Source organism: Xenopus tropicalis, chromosome 4, assembly GCF_000004195.4.
Source record: "Xenopus tropicalis strain Nigerian chromosome 4, UCB_Xtro_10.0, whole genome shotgun sequence".
Lineage (NCBI taxonomy): Eukaryota > Metazoa > Chordata > Amphibia > Anura > Pipidae > Xenopus > Xenopus tropicalis.
Genome location: NC_030680.2, coordinates 21,522,127 through 21,532,672, shown reverse-complemented (window position 1 = coordinate 21,532,672; position 10,546 = coordinate 21,522,127). Strand labels below are relative to the sequence as shown.

At 41.6% G+C, this 10,546-nt stretch overlaps 1 protein-coding gene across 1 annotated transcript; it reads right to left on the bottom strand.

Annotated features, from left to right (window-relative positions):
• Positions 1-1,270: 1,270 nt before the first annotated feature.
• Positions 1,271-9,758, bottom strand: LOC100488209 (mucin-5B). Its single transcript, XM_002938895.5, has 3 exons — positions 9,618-9,758; positions 5,988-6,347; positions 1,271-3,411 (listed from the first exon to the last, which is right to left on the bottom strand). The coding sequence occupies exons 1-3, from the start codon at positions 9,673-9,675 to the stop codon at positions 2,138-2,140; spliced, it is 1,692 nt and encodes a 563-aa protein (XP_002938941.3). The 5' UTR covers positions 9,676-9,758; the 3' UTR covers positions 1,271-2,137.
• Positions 9,759-10,546: the final 788 nt, after the last annotated feature.

The window sequence follows — 10,546 nt, the reverse complement described above, 5'->3', positions numbered from 1 at the left end:
TATTTATATATATATATATACTGCTGTTATACTTCGATTTATTACACTTGTAACTCATCAATGTAAATGATCCCTGTTTTGCCATTGACTGCTCATTTTTCTTTTGATTTGCTGCCTAAGTTAATAAAATGGTAATTATGTGTAAGTGTAATGCTTGCTATTTTTGGGGGCCGACACACAATATACAGCGTATGTATATGATATAAAAGTCATGATGCAGGTGTAATAAGTTATTAATTCAAATTCATATTACAGGGCAACCAGAATCTAATAATCAGCCCTGTAGCATCAGCTTCTATAACAGACAAACCTCATTTTCAGTTTGATGATGCCCCACTGCCCCTAAGCTGAGATTCTTAAGGGTGAAGACACACGGAGCTACCTAGTAGCAGCTACTTGTCACGGCTACTAAACGCCAGGAAATCCCCTGCCATAGACAATACTGAGAATTGCCTCTGCTAAAACACATTCAGAGACATTTATCAGTAAATGATCAGTATTGTCTATTTTAGTAGCCACAACAAGTAGCTGCTACTAGTCGCTCTGTGTGTCTTCACCCTAACAGCTGCCCAGAAAAGACTGAGCATTTGCATTGTCAGTGACACTCAAAAGACTGACAACATCCAACATGGTGAGCTGCTGTGGACAACTTTGAAGGCCTTGATTATTACTGTTATGAGGCTGCTGAAGCTTTGGGCCAGTACAGCAATAGTATACAATACAGCACTTCTGCCCATATTCATTTTTAGGATTAAGTTCCCCTTTAAGACTTCCTGACTCCAAGCTACAGTTTTAAAGCAGAAGGAAAGGCTAATAAAGAGTTAATCTCAAGATGCAGGCATACCTTCAGTTGTCTCAATAGTGCCCTTAAGTCTCCCCATATTTCACCTGTTCAGAAGATCTGAAGCCAAACACGGAGAAAAAACACTGAGTTGTGTAAAGAAAGTTCCCATAATGCCTCACTTCTGCACCGAGACCCAGACCAAGTGAACATGCTCAGTTAGTAAGACTATGAGGAGTAAGACTGATTCTTGAGGGAAGGGGGACCAGGAGAGGGGAGAGAGCAGAGAGCTGCGTGTCCCTGGCACATGAATTACAGACACAAGAAATCTTTTTTCAGAGAAGTCAGTGCAGCGTTTCTGTGAGTGCTTATGGCTGTATTTACACAGGCCTTTCTGATAAAGCTTACTGAGTTTTTACCTTTCTTTCTCCTTTAAAGAACCAACTCTTTTTGTCATCAAATGTGCACCTTAGAAATAGCACGTGACAGTCATATAAAACAGATTATTTATTAAAACAATTCAGCAGGAAATGTTACATATCCCACCCCCCTCCACTCTAGTGGCCAAAGTCTTCATTGTACTGTAAATCTGCTTGCAGTCATTTGCCCCCTTAGGTTAGTGGCACATGTCACTGTTTGTTGCTGGGGGGAAATGAACCAGACATAGATTGTAATGGTAACTGCTTATCACTGTGCACACACAGTGGATTTTGGCCTAATGACGTGCATCTTCAGGCCAAAATCTGACCCCTGTGTGCACTGGCAGGCAGTTTCTATCTGTCTATATTTGCCTGTGTGTGTGGTTCCGAGGGAAATTGGCATTTTTCTGCCGGCAGAGAAAACACCAAGTGGGACATTAATCTAAATCTTTCCGTGTATTCTCCCTACTGTATTCCAGCCATCCCCTTTTATCTGTTTATTTCCCCACCTTTATCTATACATCACTAAGCCTAGGCGGGATAGCACCCCAAAAATAAAAATGTCTGATGAAATACAAAGTCATTTCCTAACTTGGAAATGTAAAAGAACCACTGGTGCAGAGAACAGAAGTGGACAACATCGGGTCTACATAACCCCAGTGACCATATTATCATGCAAAATGGTGGAACATAGAACATAGAACATCTAAACATAGAACCCTAGGGATTAACTTTGTATACCAAGCACGAATTTTACAAATCCATAATAAATCGATACAATGTCCCTTATGCTTCTTTTTTTGCTGTTCGACACTCCCTATGCCCATTGTCATTGGCTAAGCCTTTTGTCCAGACTTGTCCTCATTTTTCAGAGGGAAATCTTATTGTGATTGGTAATAGTGTAGGATCTAGGATGGAGAGCGCCCTCTCTGTGGAATTAGTTGTTCTCCTGTTCTCTGAAGTTATCGACCATGTCCATTCCACTTCCTGACATATCAGGGCCATCGAGATTATTATTATCAGGTGGAAATGTTACTATAAATGGGGAAGAAGGCATAGGATACCTTTTTTTCTTCTTTGTAGGTGCATCAATTGGTTTTGTAGGTAAATATGTCGGATCAATGAAAAATACTGGCGAGTAACCATTATTCTTAAGCATTGTGAACTCCCCAGCCTCTCTTCTAGCAATGTTATGGTGGTTCAAATGATTATCAGGGGGCCCTGTTATAGTAATTGTCATTGAAGGCACAGGAGAGCTGAGTTCTTCCATGCCAGATGAGTATCCTTGCTCTTCAGACAGTCGAGCAGTTTCATTATTATCAGGGAGCACAGTTGTGTAAGGCACAGGAGAGCTGAGTTCTTCCATGCCAGATGAGTATCCTTGCTCTTCAGACAGTCGAGCAGTTTCATTATTATCAGGGAGCACAGTTGTGTAAGGCACAGGAGAGCTGAGTTCTTCCATGCCAGATGAGTATCCTTGCTCTTCAGACAGTCGAGCAGTTTCATTATTATCAGGGAGCACAGTTGTGTAAGGCACAGGAGAGAAGACTTCTTCCATGCCAAATGAGCTTCCTTGTTCTTCAAACAGTGGAGAAGTTTCAGGAATATTATTGGGGGGCACTGCTGTAGTCATTGTTTCCAAAGTCACAGGAGAGAAGACTCCTTCCATGCCAGATGAGCTTCCTTCTTCTTCAAATAGGGGAGCAGATTCAGGATTAGTATTGGGGGGCACTGTTGCATCAATTGTGGTTGGAGAGGCTGATGGACTTACAAATAAGGAAGTGGGTCCACTTGTAAACAATGAACGACTTTGCAAAGTGGCTTCTGTTGCATTAGCCAACTGGCCTTCTTCAGGTGCTACAGAGGTTTCCACCCCCCATAGTGCACTGCTGGAGTTATCACTAGTGCAGCATAAAATCTGGATTTTATAATCCAAGCAGGTATCATTACCTTGGTTTTTATTTTCACAAACCAAGCCTTGAGAAACCCCACATTCCTGAGTATAATTCAGTTGGTCCAAGGGGATATAGGGAAATCTGACCAGCCTACACATCACTGCTTGGGGCGCACTACATACAGTATACCCTTTAGCCCTTATGTTCTCAAAAGTCTCAAAGTCCCCACCATCAGGGCCAGAGGTTGGATTGAAGATATTAAACCACTGGGACCAGGAGCAGGTGGTGTTGTTCTTGTAGTTATTGTCTTTACTGCCTGTAAAAAACAAAAATAAGGGTTAAGCCATCATGTGTAGAGTCAGTGGCACTGCACGTGCTCAGTGGGCTCTGAGCGGCTGCAAAAAAGCTAAGCTTATTATCAGGCAGAAAATAAGGGTCCTCATAGAAACTGATACTACAGGGCTGATTGTTGAATTCTGATGGTTTTTGAGCTGCCATTTAATGTGAATGTGAATCAATTACTATTTAATGATACATTGTGACTTTTTTATTCTGTGTATACTGTATACTGTGTATACTGTATTGTGAGTCAGTTCCTAAACACAGAGCACATGCTGTAAATCAGCAGAAAATAATATGGGGTCTGGGGGCATCTTTGGAGGCCCATATCTGCCCTGTGTAAAGAGGTGCTTTTAGAATTACCTATCCTAAGCAACTTTTCAATTGGTTTCCATTATGTATTTGTTACAGTTATGAATTATTTGCCTTCTTCTACCAACTCTTTGCAGTTTTTAAATGAGGGTCACTGACCCCGGCAGCCAATAACGATTGCTCTGTGAGGCTCCAGTTTTATTTTTTCTCTTACGTTTTGTAACTTTATCATCTCTCATCCAAACCACTCCTTGGTTGCTAAGGTAACTTGGACCCTAGCAACCAAATAAGTGCTGAAACTTCAAGATGGAGAGCTCCTGAACTGAAAATGAAATAACTAAAAACCTACAAATAATAAAAAATGAAGACCAATTGCAATAGTTTAAAGGAACAGTAACACCAAAAAATGAAAGTGTATAAAAGTAACTAAAATATAATGTGCTGCTGCCCTGCACTGTGGTTACGTCAGAAAATCTACTATAATTTATATAAATAAGCTGCTGTGTAGTATGGGGGCAGCCATTCCTGCACCGGTACAGCTGGGGTGTTTGCTACAGAAAACCTACTATAGTTTATATAAATACCCCGCTGTGTAGCCCCGGGGGCAACCATTCCTGCACTGGTACAGCTGGGGTGTTTGCTACAGAAACCCTACTATAGTTTATATAAATACCCCGCTGTGTAGCCCCGGGGGCAGCCATTCCTGCACCGGTACAGCTGGGGTGTTTGCTACAGAAACCCTACTATAGTTTATATAAATACCCCGCTGTGTAGCCCCGGGGGCAGCCATTCCTGCACTGGTACAGCTGGGGTGTTTGCTACAGAAACCCTACTATAGTTTATATAAATACCCCGCTGTGTAGCCCCGGGGGCAGCCATTCCTGCACTGGTACAGCTGGGGTGTTTGCTACAGAAACACTACTATAATTTATATAATACTCTGCTGTGTAGCCCCGGGGGCAGCCATTTAACTGGAAAAAAAGGGGTGGTTGCTACAGAAACAGATAAGTTTGTATAAATACCCTGTGCTTTTCTCCTTTGAATGGCTGCCCCGGGGCTACAGCAGTTTATATAAATACTGTGTAGCCCCTGTAGCAGCCACCAGCTGTACCAGTGGGGAATGGCTGCCCCAGTAACACTACTATATTTATATAAACTATAGTAGGGTTTCTGTAGCAAACACCCCAGCTGTACCAGTACAAAAGGCAAGGCATAGCAGCAGATATTATATAATACTATAGTAGTTTTTCTGTATGTGCCAGTGCAGGAATGGCTGCCTCCATGGCTACATAGCAGCTTATTTATATAAACTATAGTAGGGGGTGTGTAACACCCCAGCTGGATCAGTGCAGGGCAACAGTGCATTATAATTTTATTACTTTAAAGCTCTTTTTTTTGGTGTTACTGTTCCTTTAAGACTGAAGCTTTAAAACATTTGAAAAACTGCTGTAATTCAGCTGTAATGTTAGCTTAAACTTTAAACATGACTATGGGATTCTAGGGAAATCATTAGGAGTATAGATAACATTGTCTATCAGTTTATTATCAGTTCAGTTGTGTTTTAAGTGCCCCTTCCCCTTCCTGGATGTATAAAATAAATTAGCATATTAAAAACAGAGGAGTCTGAGTCGTGGAGTCGGAGTCGGAAGTATCAGAAACAGAGGAGTCTGAGTCGTGGAGTCGGAGTCGGAAGTATCAGAAACAGAGGAGTCTGAGTCGTGGAGTCGGAGTCGGAAGTATCAGAAACTGAGGAGTCGGAGTCGGACTCCACAGCCCTGATATTTTTAGTTTTTATATATTTTATATTATATTTATATTATACAGGCTACTCATGGCCCTTGTGTGCTATATCAGGAAAACTGTCCCCCCTTTTTCAAAGCATTAGTCACCGACTCACTCCGTGAGTATATAAACGCTTGCGGCTGCAGGCCAAGTTATCCAAATCATAGAACTCCAAGGGGACTTCTAATATCCTAATATTGTACCAAGGGGGGTACATTAGTGACAAATGACATCACTAAGCATCGATTATAACTGATGACATCACCAAGCAGTGTTTATAAGGATATCATGTACAGGATATTTATGGTTCTTGTGTATTATAAATACATACTCTACCCTACAGGATAGCAGTTCATCTGGTGGGAATGTCTGGCCCTGGGGGAAATGTGGGGCTGGAATTAGTGCAAATAAACTTGCCCCTCGGTAAGAATGAGTTATCGGTTCCGCCTCAGAACTTACCTGTGCTCTGTTGCAGAGGTGAAGGGGTTCCTAGTTCTTGGGAATTGAATATCTGGTCACAGGGACAGCACAGCAGACGCACCTCATAATCCAGGCATTCCCCCCCACTTTTCTGGTTAGAGCAGATCAGGCCCTTGTTAGCACTGCACTCAACTGCATCCTTTAGCTCACGTAATGGCATATATGGGTATCTGACGGAACGACATTCAATGTCCCGTGGTGCCTGACAGATTTTATATCCCGCCTCTCTGATATTATCCAGCGTCTCAAAGTCTCCGCCCTCCGTTGTATTGGTTGGTCTGTCCACATTGATCCATGGCGTCCACTCACAGGGGGCCGAGCAGGAAGAGGAAGGTGGCACTGCAATAGAAAAGGAAAGCAAGTGGTAACCAAGGGGTGCTTCATCTTTAACTTAACCTTTAGTATATTCTCTTTTAAACATTTTATTGAAGTTTTGCAATAAACATGTAGGATGAATAATGACAAATGATTTAAACATAGGTTGTACAACAATAGCCACATTCGACAGTTTGTCCTTCAAAAAGATAAGAAATGAAGAAAATAGAAAGCTTACAGAGAAACAAAATAAGTAAGTTAAATAGAGAAAAACAAAACAAAAACAAATTAACTAACTTTGCCCAGGGATAAACTATAAAAAGAAAAGGAAAGAAAAGTTTCCTAGAGAACAAAATCAAGGATAATTTTGCTTATATGTCCGTGAATTATTGAAAAAAATTTATATATGCAGCATTTTATAAATCTGATCCTTATTACTTATACCTATAGCATTAAAGAAAAATGACCATGTATTTTTAAAAGGAACCCTGGATTTAGGTTCACTTGTTTTTGCTTTGATGGCCCCTTGCCGGCTCAGCTGATTAAGATAAGAAATCATTTCTGTTATTGGAGGGGTTTCCTCTTTTACCCAATAATAAAATAATGCTTTTTAAGGGCTCTGGCACACGGGGAGATTAGTCGTCCGCGACAAATCTCCCTGTTCGCGGGCGACTAATCTCCCCGGATTGCCATCCCACCGGCGAAAATGTAAGTCGTCGGTGGGATGGCACACGCTGCGCAGGCGAGTTCGGCAAATCGGCGAAGTTGCCTCGCAAGGCATTTTCGGCGATTTGCCGAAATCGCGCCACCGCGTGTGCCATCCCACCGGCGACTTACATTTTCACCGGTGGGATGGCAATCCGGGGAGATTAGTCGCCCGCGAACAGGGAGATTTGTCGCTGACGACTAATCTCCCCGTGTCCCAGAGCCCTAAGAGGCAGCCATAAACAAAAATAATAATTTATCAATTTTTTCTGCAAAGGAGACTGGTAGAATGCTTGATAACACCTCCTCTTTTTTAATGTGTAATAGAGCGAAACTAGGAGATAACTTTATATTTAAATTCAACCTGTGGTTCAACAATCTTTCCACCATGTTCCAGAATTTCCCAATCTTCGGACAGGACCATAGGTAGTGGAATAAAATTAACACCAGTTTCGTTACATTTGGGGCAAAAAGAGTTTGTTTTAAAGCACTTATTACGAACAAAAAGTTTTCCATATCCTAGATGGACAAGTTTGAATTGCTGAATCCTCCAGCTTTCAGCAAAAATCACATTGTTGAATTCATGTATAGACTTAACCAATTGCAAAGGGGATATAAAGTGTTGTAGATAAACAGACCACTTAGCAGACACATTCTCTAAGGGATGATTATCTTGGGTAACCTTTAATATATTATAGAATGGCCTATTCTTAGCAACTTTTCAATTGGTCTTCATTTTTTATAGTTTTTGAATTATTTACTTTCTTCTTCTAATTCTTTCCAGTTTTCAAATGGGGATCACTGACCCCAGCAGCCAAAAAAAAAAAACCTATTCCTGTCTCTCTTTTAAACCACTGCCTGGTTGCTAGGGTAAATTGGACCCTAGCAACCAGATAGTTGCTACTGAACAAAAAGCGAAATGATTAAAAAAAACACAAATAATAAAGAATAAAGACTAAATGCTCAGAATAGCATGCTCTGCATCGTTAAAGTTAATTTGAAAGTGAACATCCCCTGTTACCTCCATCTTTATAAGGTTTCCCAAACCTCAAGGCAGGGGATCTACTCAGTAGCTGGTTTGCTATTATTCCATTCTATTTCTTTTTTCCCCATGGCTTCCTAATATACTTATTGCCCCATAACAACATATACATTTCCAGCTACACATAGCAGCTACTAAGCCTCAAAACCTCCTTGTTAAAGGGGAACTCCAACCCAACATTTTATGTTTGCATAATAAAAAAAGAGGGGCCTGCATAGCTGAGTGGGTGTGGGGCCCCACAGTGAGGATCATATGTATAAATAACAATAGACAGGCCTCTTTTGTTATGGGGCGGAATGTTCTATTCATTTCTGAGCCTGTGGCTATTGTGTGCCAGGGTGGCTCTCTGTATCTTAGCACTATTAGCCTTCAGGGGATCAGTTCTCCACGCCCCAAAGGCAGGATATTCTTTACAGTAAACACAAAGTTTCTTTGGACGTGCAATGTACTCAAACAAAGGGCAGAATCTGCATCAGGTGGGGTATTTCTATTTGAAGGTGGGTGATTGCCTTTAGAGATTAGGATATGTTTCATAATGTTGGGCATTGCGGCTAAAGCTGACCATTCTAGCATAGACTTATCATACAATAGGGATACATTCTGAGCAATCTATATAACTGGCAGTGCCTTTGTGGATCACCCTTACCCCCAAATAATTGATCTGGTGAATGCTGAGGTAACTTCACCATATTTGATTTTTCAAAATGAAAAAGTTAACTAACTGCATCACAAGGCTGAGCGGTTCTGGCCCCTGTATTATAAGATCAGGGCAAGGGATGCCATTTGCCCCAAGCCCTTTGTAAACAAGAAATGTTTGAAACATATATTGAAACTGCCTTTCTGGGCCCCCCTATACTTCCTTGGCCCCCAGGTAGTTGCATGATCCTCTATAGTAATGCTGCAACAGTATGGGGGCAAAAGAGAATACTCTCCCCCAAATCCATATTTTCAGTATAGACATCAGGGAAATCACACTAATGTTAGAACAGGCATGGGATAGGCCTCTAATTGCTCCTGCACTACAACTCCCAGCATTCCAGACTGTAAGGCAGGGGGAGCTATAATTTAAAACCACCACATAGGGGCATTTACAGATATCCCATTTCAATGGCACAGTACATGTTCCAGTAATTGTAGTCCCATTACTTCAGCTTGGGTCCCCAGATGTTGCTGGACTACAACACCCAATAATATATAACCAAGGCTTAAAGCATTTTGGGTGATGTAGTCCTGCACACGTAACAGGAAGAAACCATAGCAATGGCAGTCCAATTGATTTCCATTATAGTAAATAGGAACCATACAGAATATGGCACAAGGGAGTGAGTCCCTCCTGTAGTACTTGTACCATAGGCAGCGCAACTCCCATAGTGTATAATGGGAAGCAAGTTCCAGGCAGTACCTCAGTACCTGCTTATATATATAAGTACATAAATAGCAAATATTGGCGTCTCCAAAGCTGCCAGTGGCACTGATTAGGTGAAGGCTAGAAAATGGCGCACTTATAAATAGTTCTTATACTTTGATAAAGTCTAGGTAGGACTTACCTGGGGAAGCTGTGATCCCAGTGATGAAGCAGAAGGTAAGTAACAGAGCTGGGCGCATGGTGATAGTAAGGGCTGGGTGCTTAGTGGTGGGTCGGGTGGCACCTTATATCCCTTCTGCTCAACCCTCCTTGTATTTCATTTGTTAAGTTGGGGGTAAGAGAACACCAATCAGAGGAAAACTCCACCCCCTCCTTAGTGTCTAAACCCAATGATCAGTTATATAACAAGGCAACCCTCAAAGGGTGTGGCTTCTAGAGGCTTGGGAATCAATGCCTGGTCATTTCATTTATTCCTATTATCTGTGGGAAGTAAAAGGATCAAAACCAAAAAAGACAGGGGAAGTGCTCAATCCAAATCCAAAAACAAGCCATTCCAATAGTAAAAAGAAAAAATCTTTATTATATACTCATCTCAAAAAGCCTGACGCGTTTCATGTCCATCTGACAATCATAGGCACTTAATCAAAGCCTATGATTAAGTGTCAGATGGACACAACGCCTGCCTTGGGTTCCTAGCACCCCATCATCATCACCACCATTACACCCTAAGCAGGTGCCTTTTCTGTCTACCCCTAGTTCTGGCCACGGCTGTTGGAAAGGGCTCCATACATGGGCAAAGAAGCTACTAACTTGGTCTGAGGGGGCCAAATTGGCAGCTTGTATGGCCAGCTTTACTTCCAGGGGCCCTTAGTGTTCTGCTTCTTGTCAATCACTTTGTCATTACTACCAACATTCTCACACAGATCCAACAAACACTATTTTTTGGGTACCTGCTAATATAATGGAATTTTTGGAAATATCTTGCATTGCGGTGTTTTGCATCCATTTGTATGTATGTATGTAAATGTTATTGTGTATTTTCTCCCTTGTAAAGTCTTCTTTTTAACTCAGTGACTGCTCTTTCTGCTCATGGCATTGATTGTTGGTACC

Excerpts from the sequence above, each read along its gene's own strand:
- LOC100488209 (XM_002938895.5), bottom strand. The coding sequence starts at position 9,675 with ATGCGCCCAGCTCTGTTACTTACCTTCTGCTTCATCACTGGGATCACA. Across the intron at positions 6,348-9,617 it reads TGGGATCACAGCTTCCCCAG|TGCCACCTTCCTCTTCCTGC; the intron begins GTAAGTCCTACC and ends TTTCTATTGCAG. Across the intron at positions 3,412-5,987 it reads ACCTCTGCAACAGAGCACAG|GCAGTAAAGACAATAACTAC; the intron begins GTAAGTTCTGAG and ends TGTTTTTTACAG.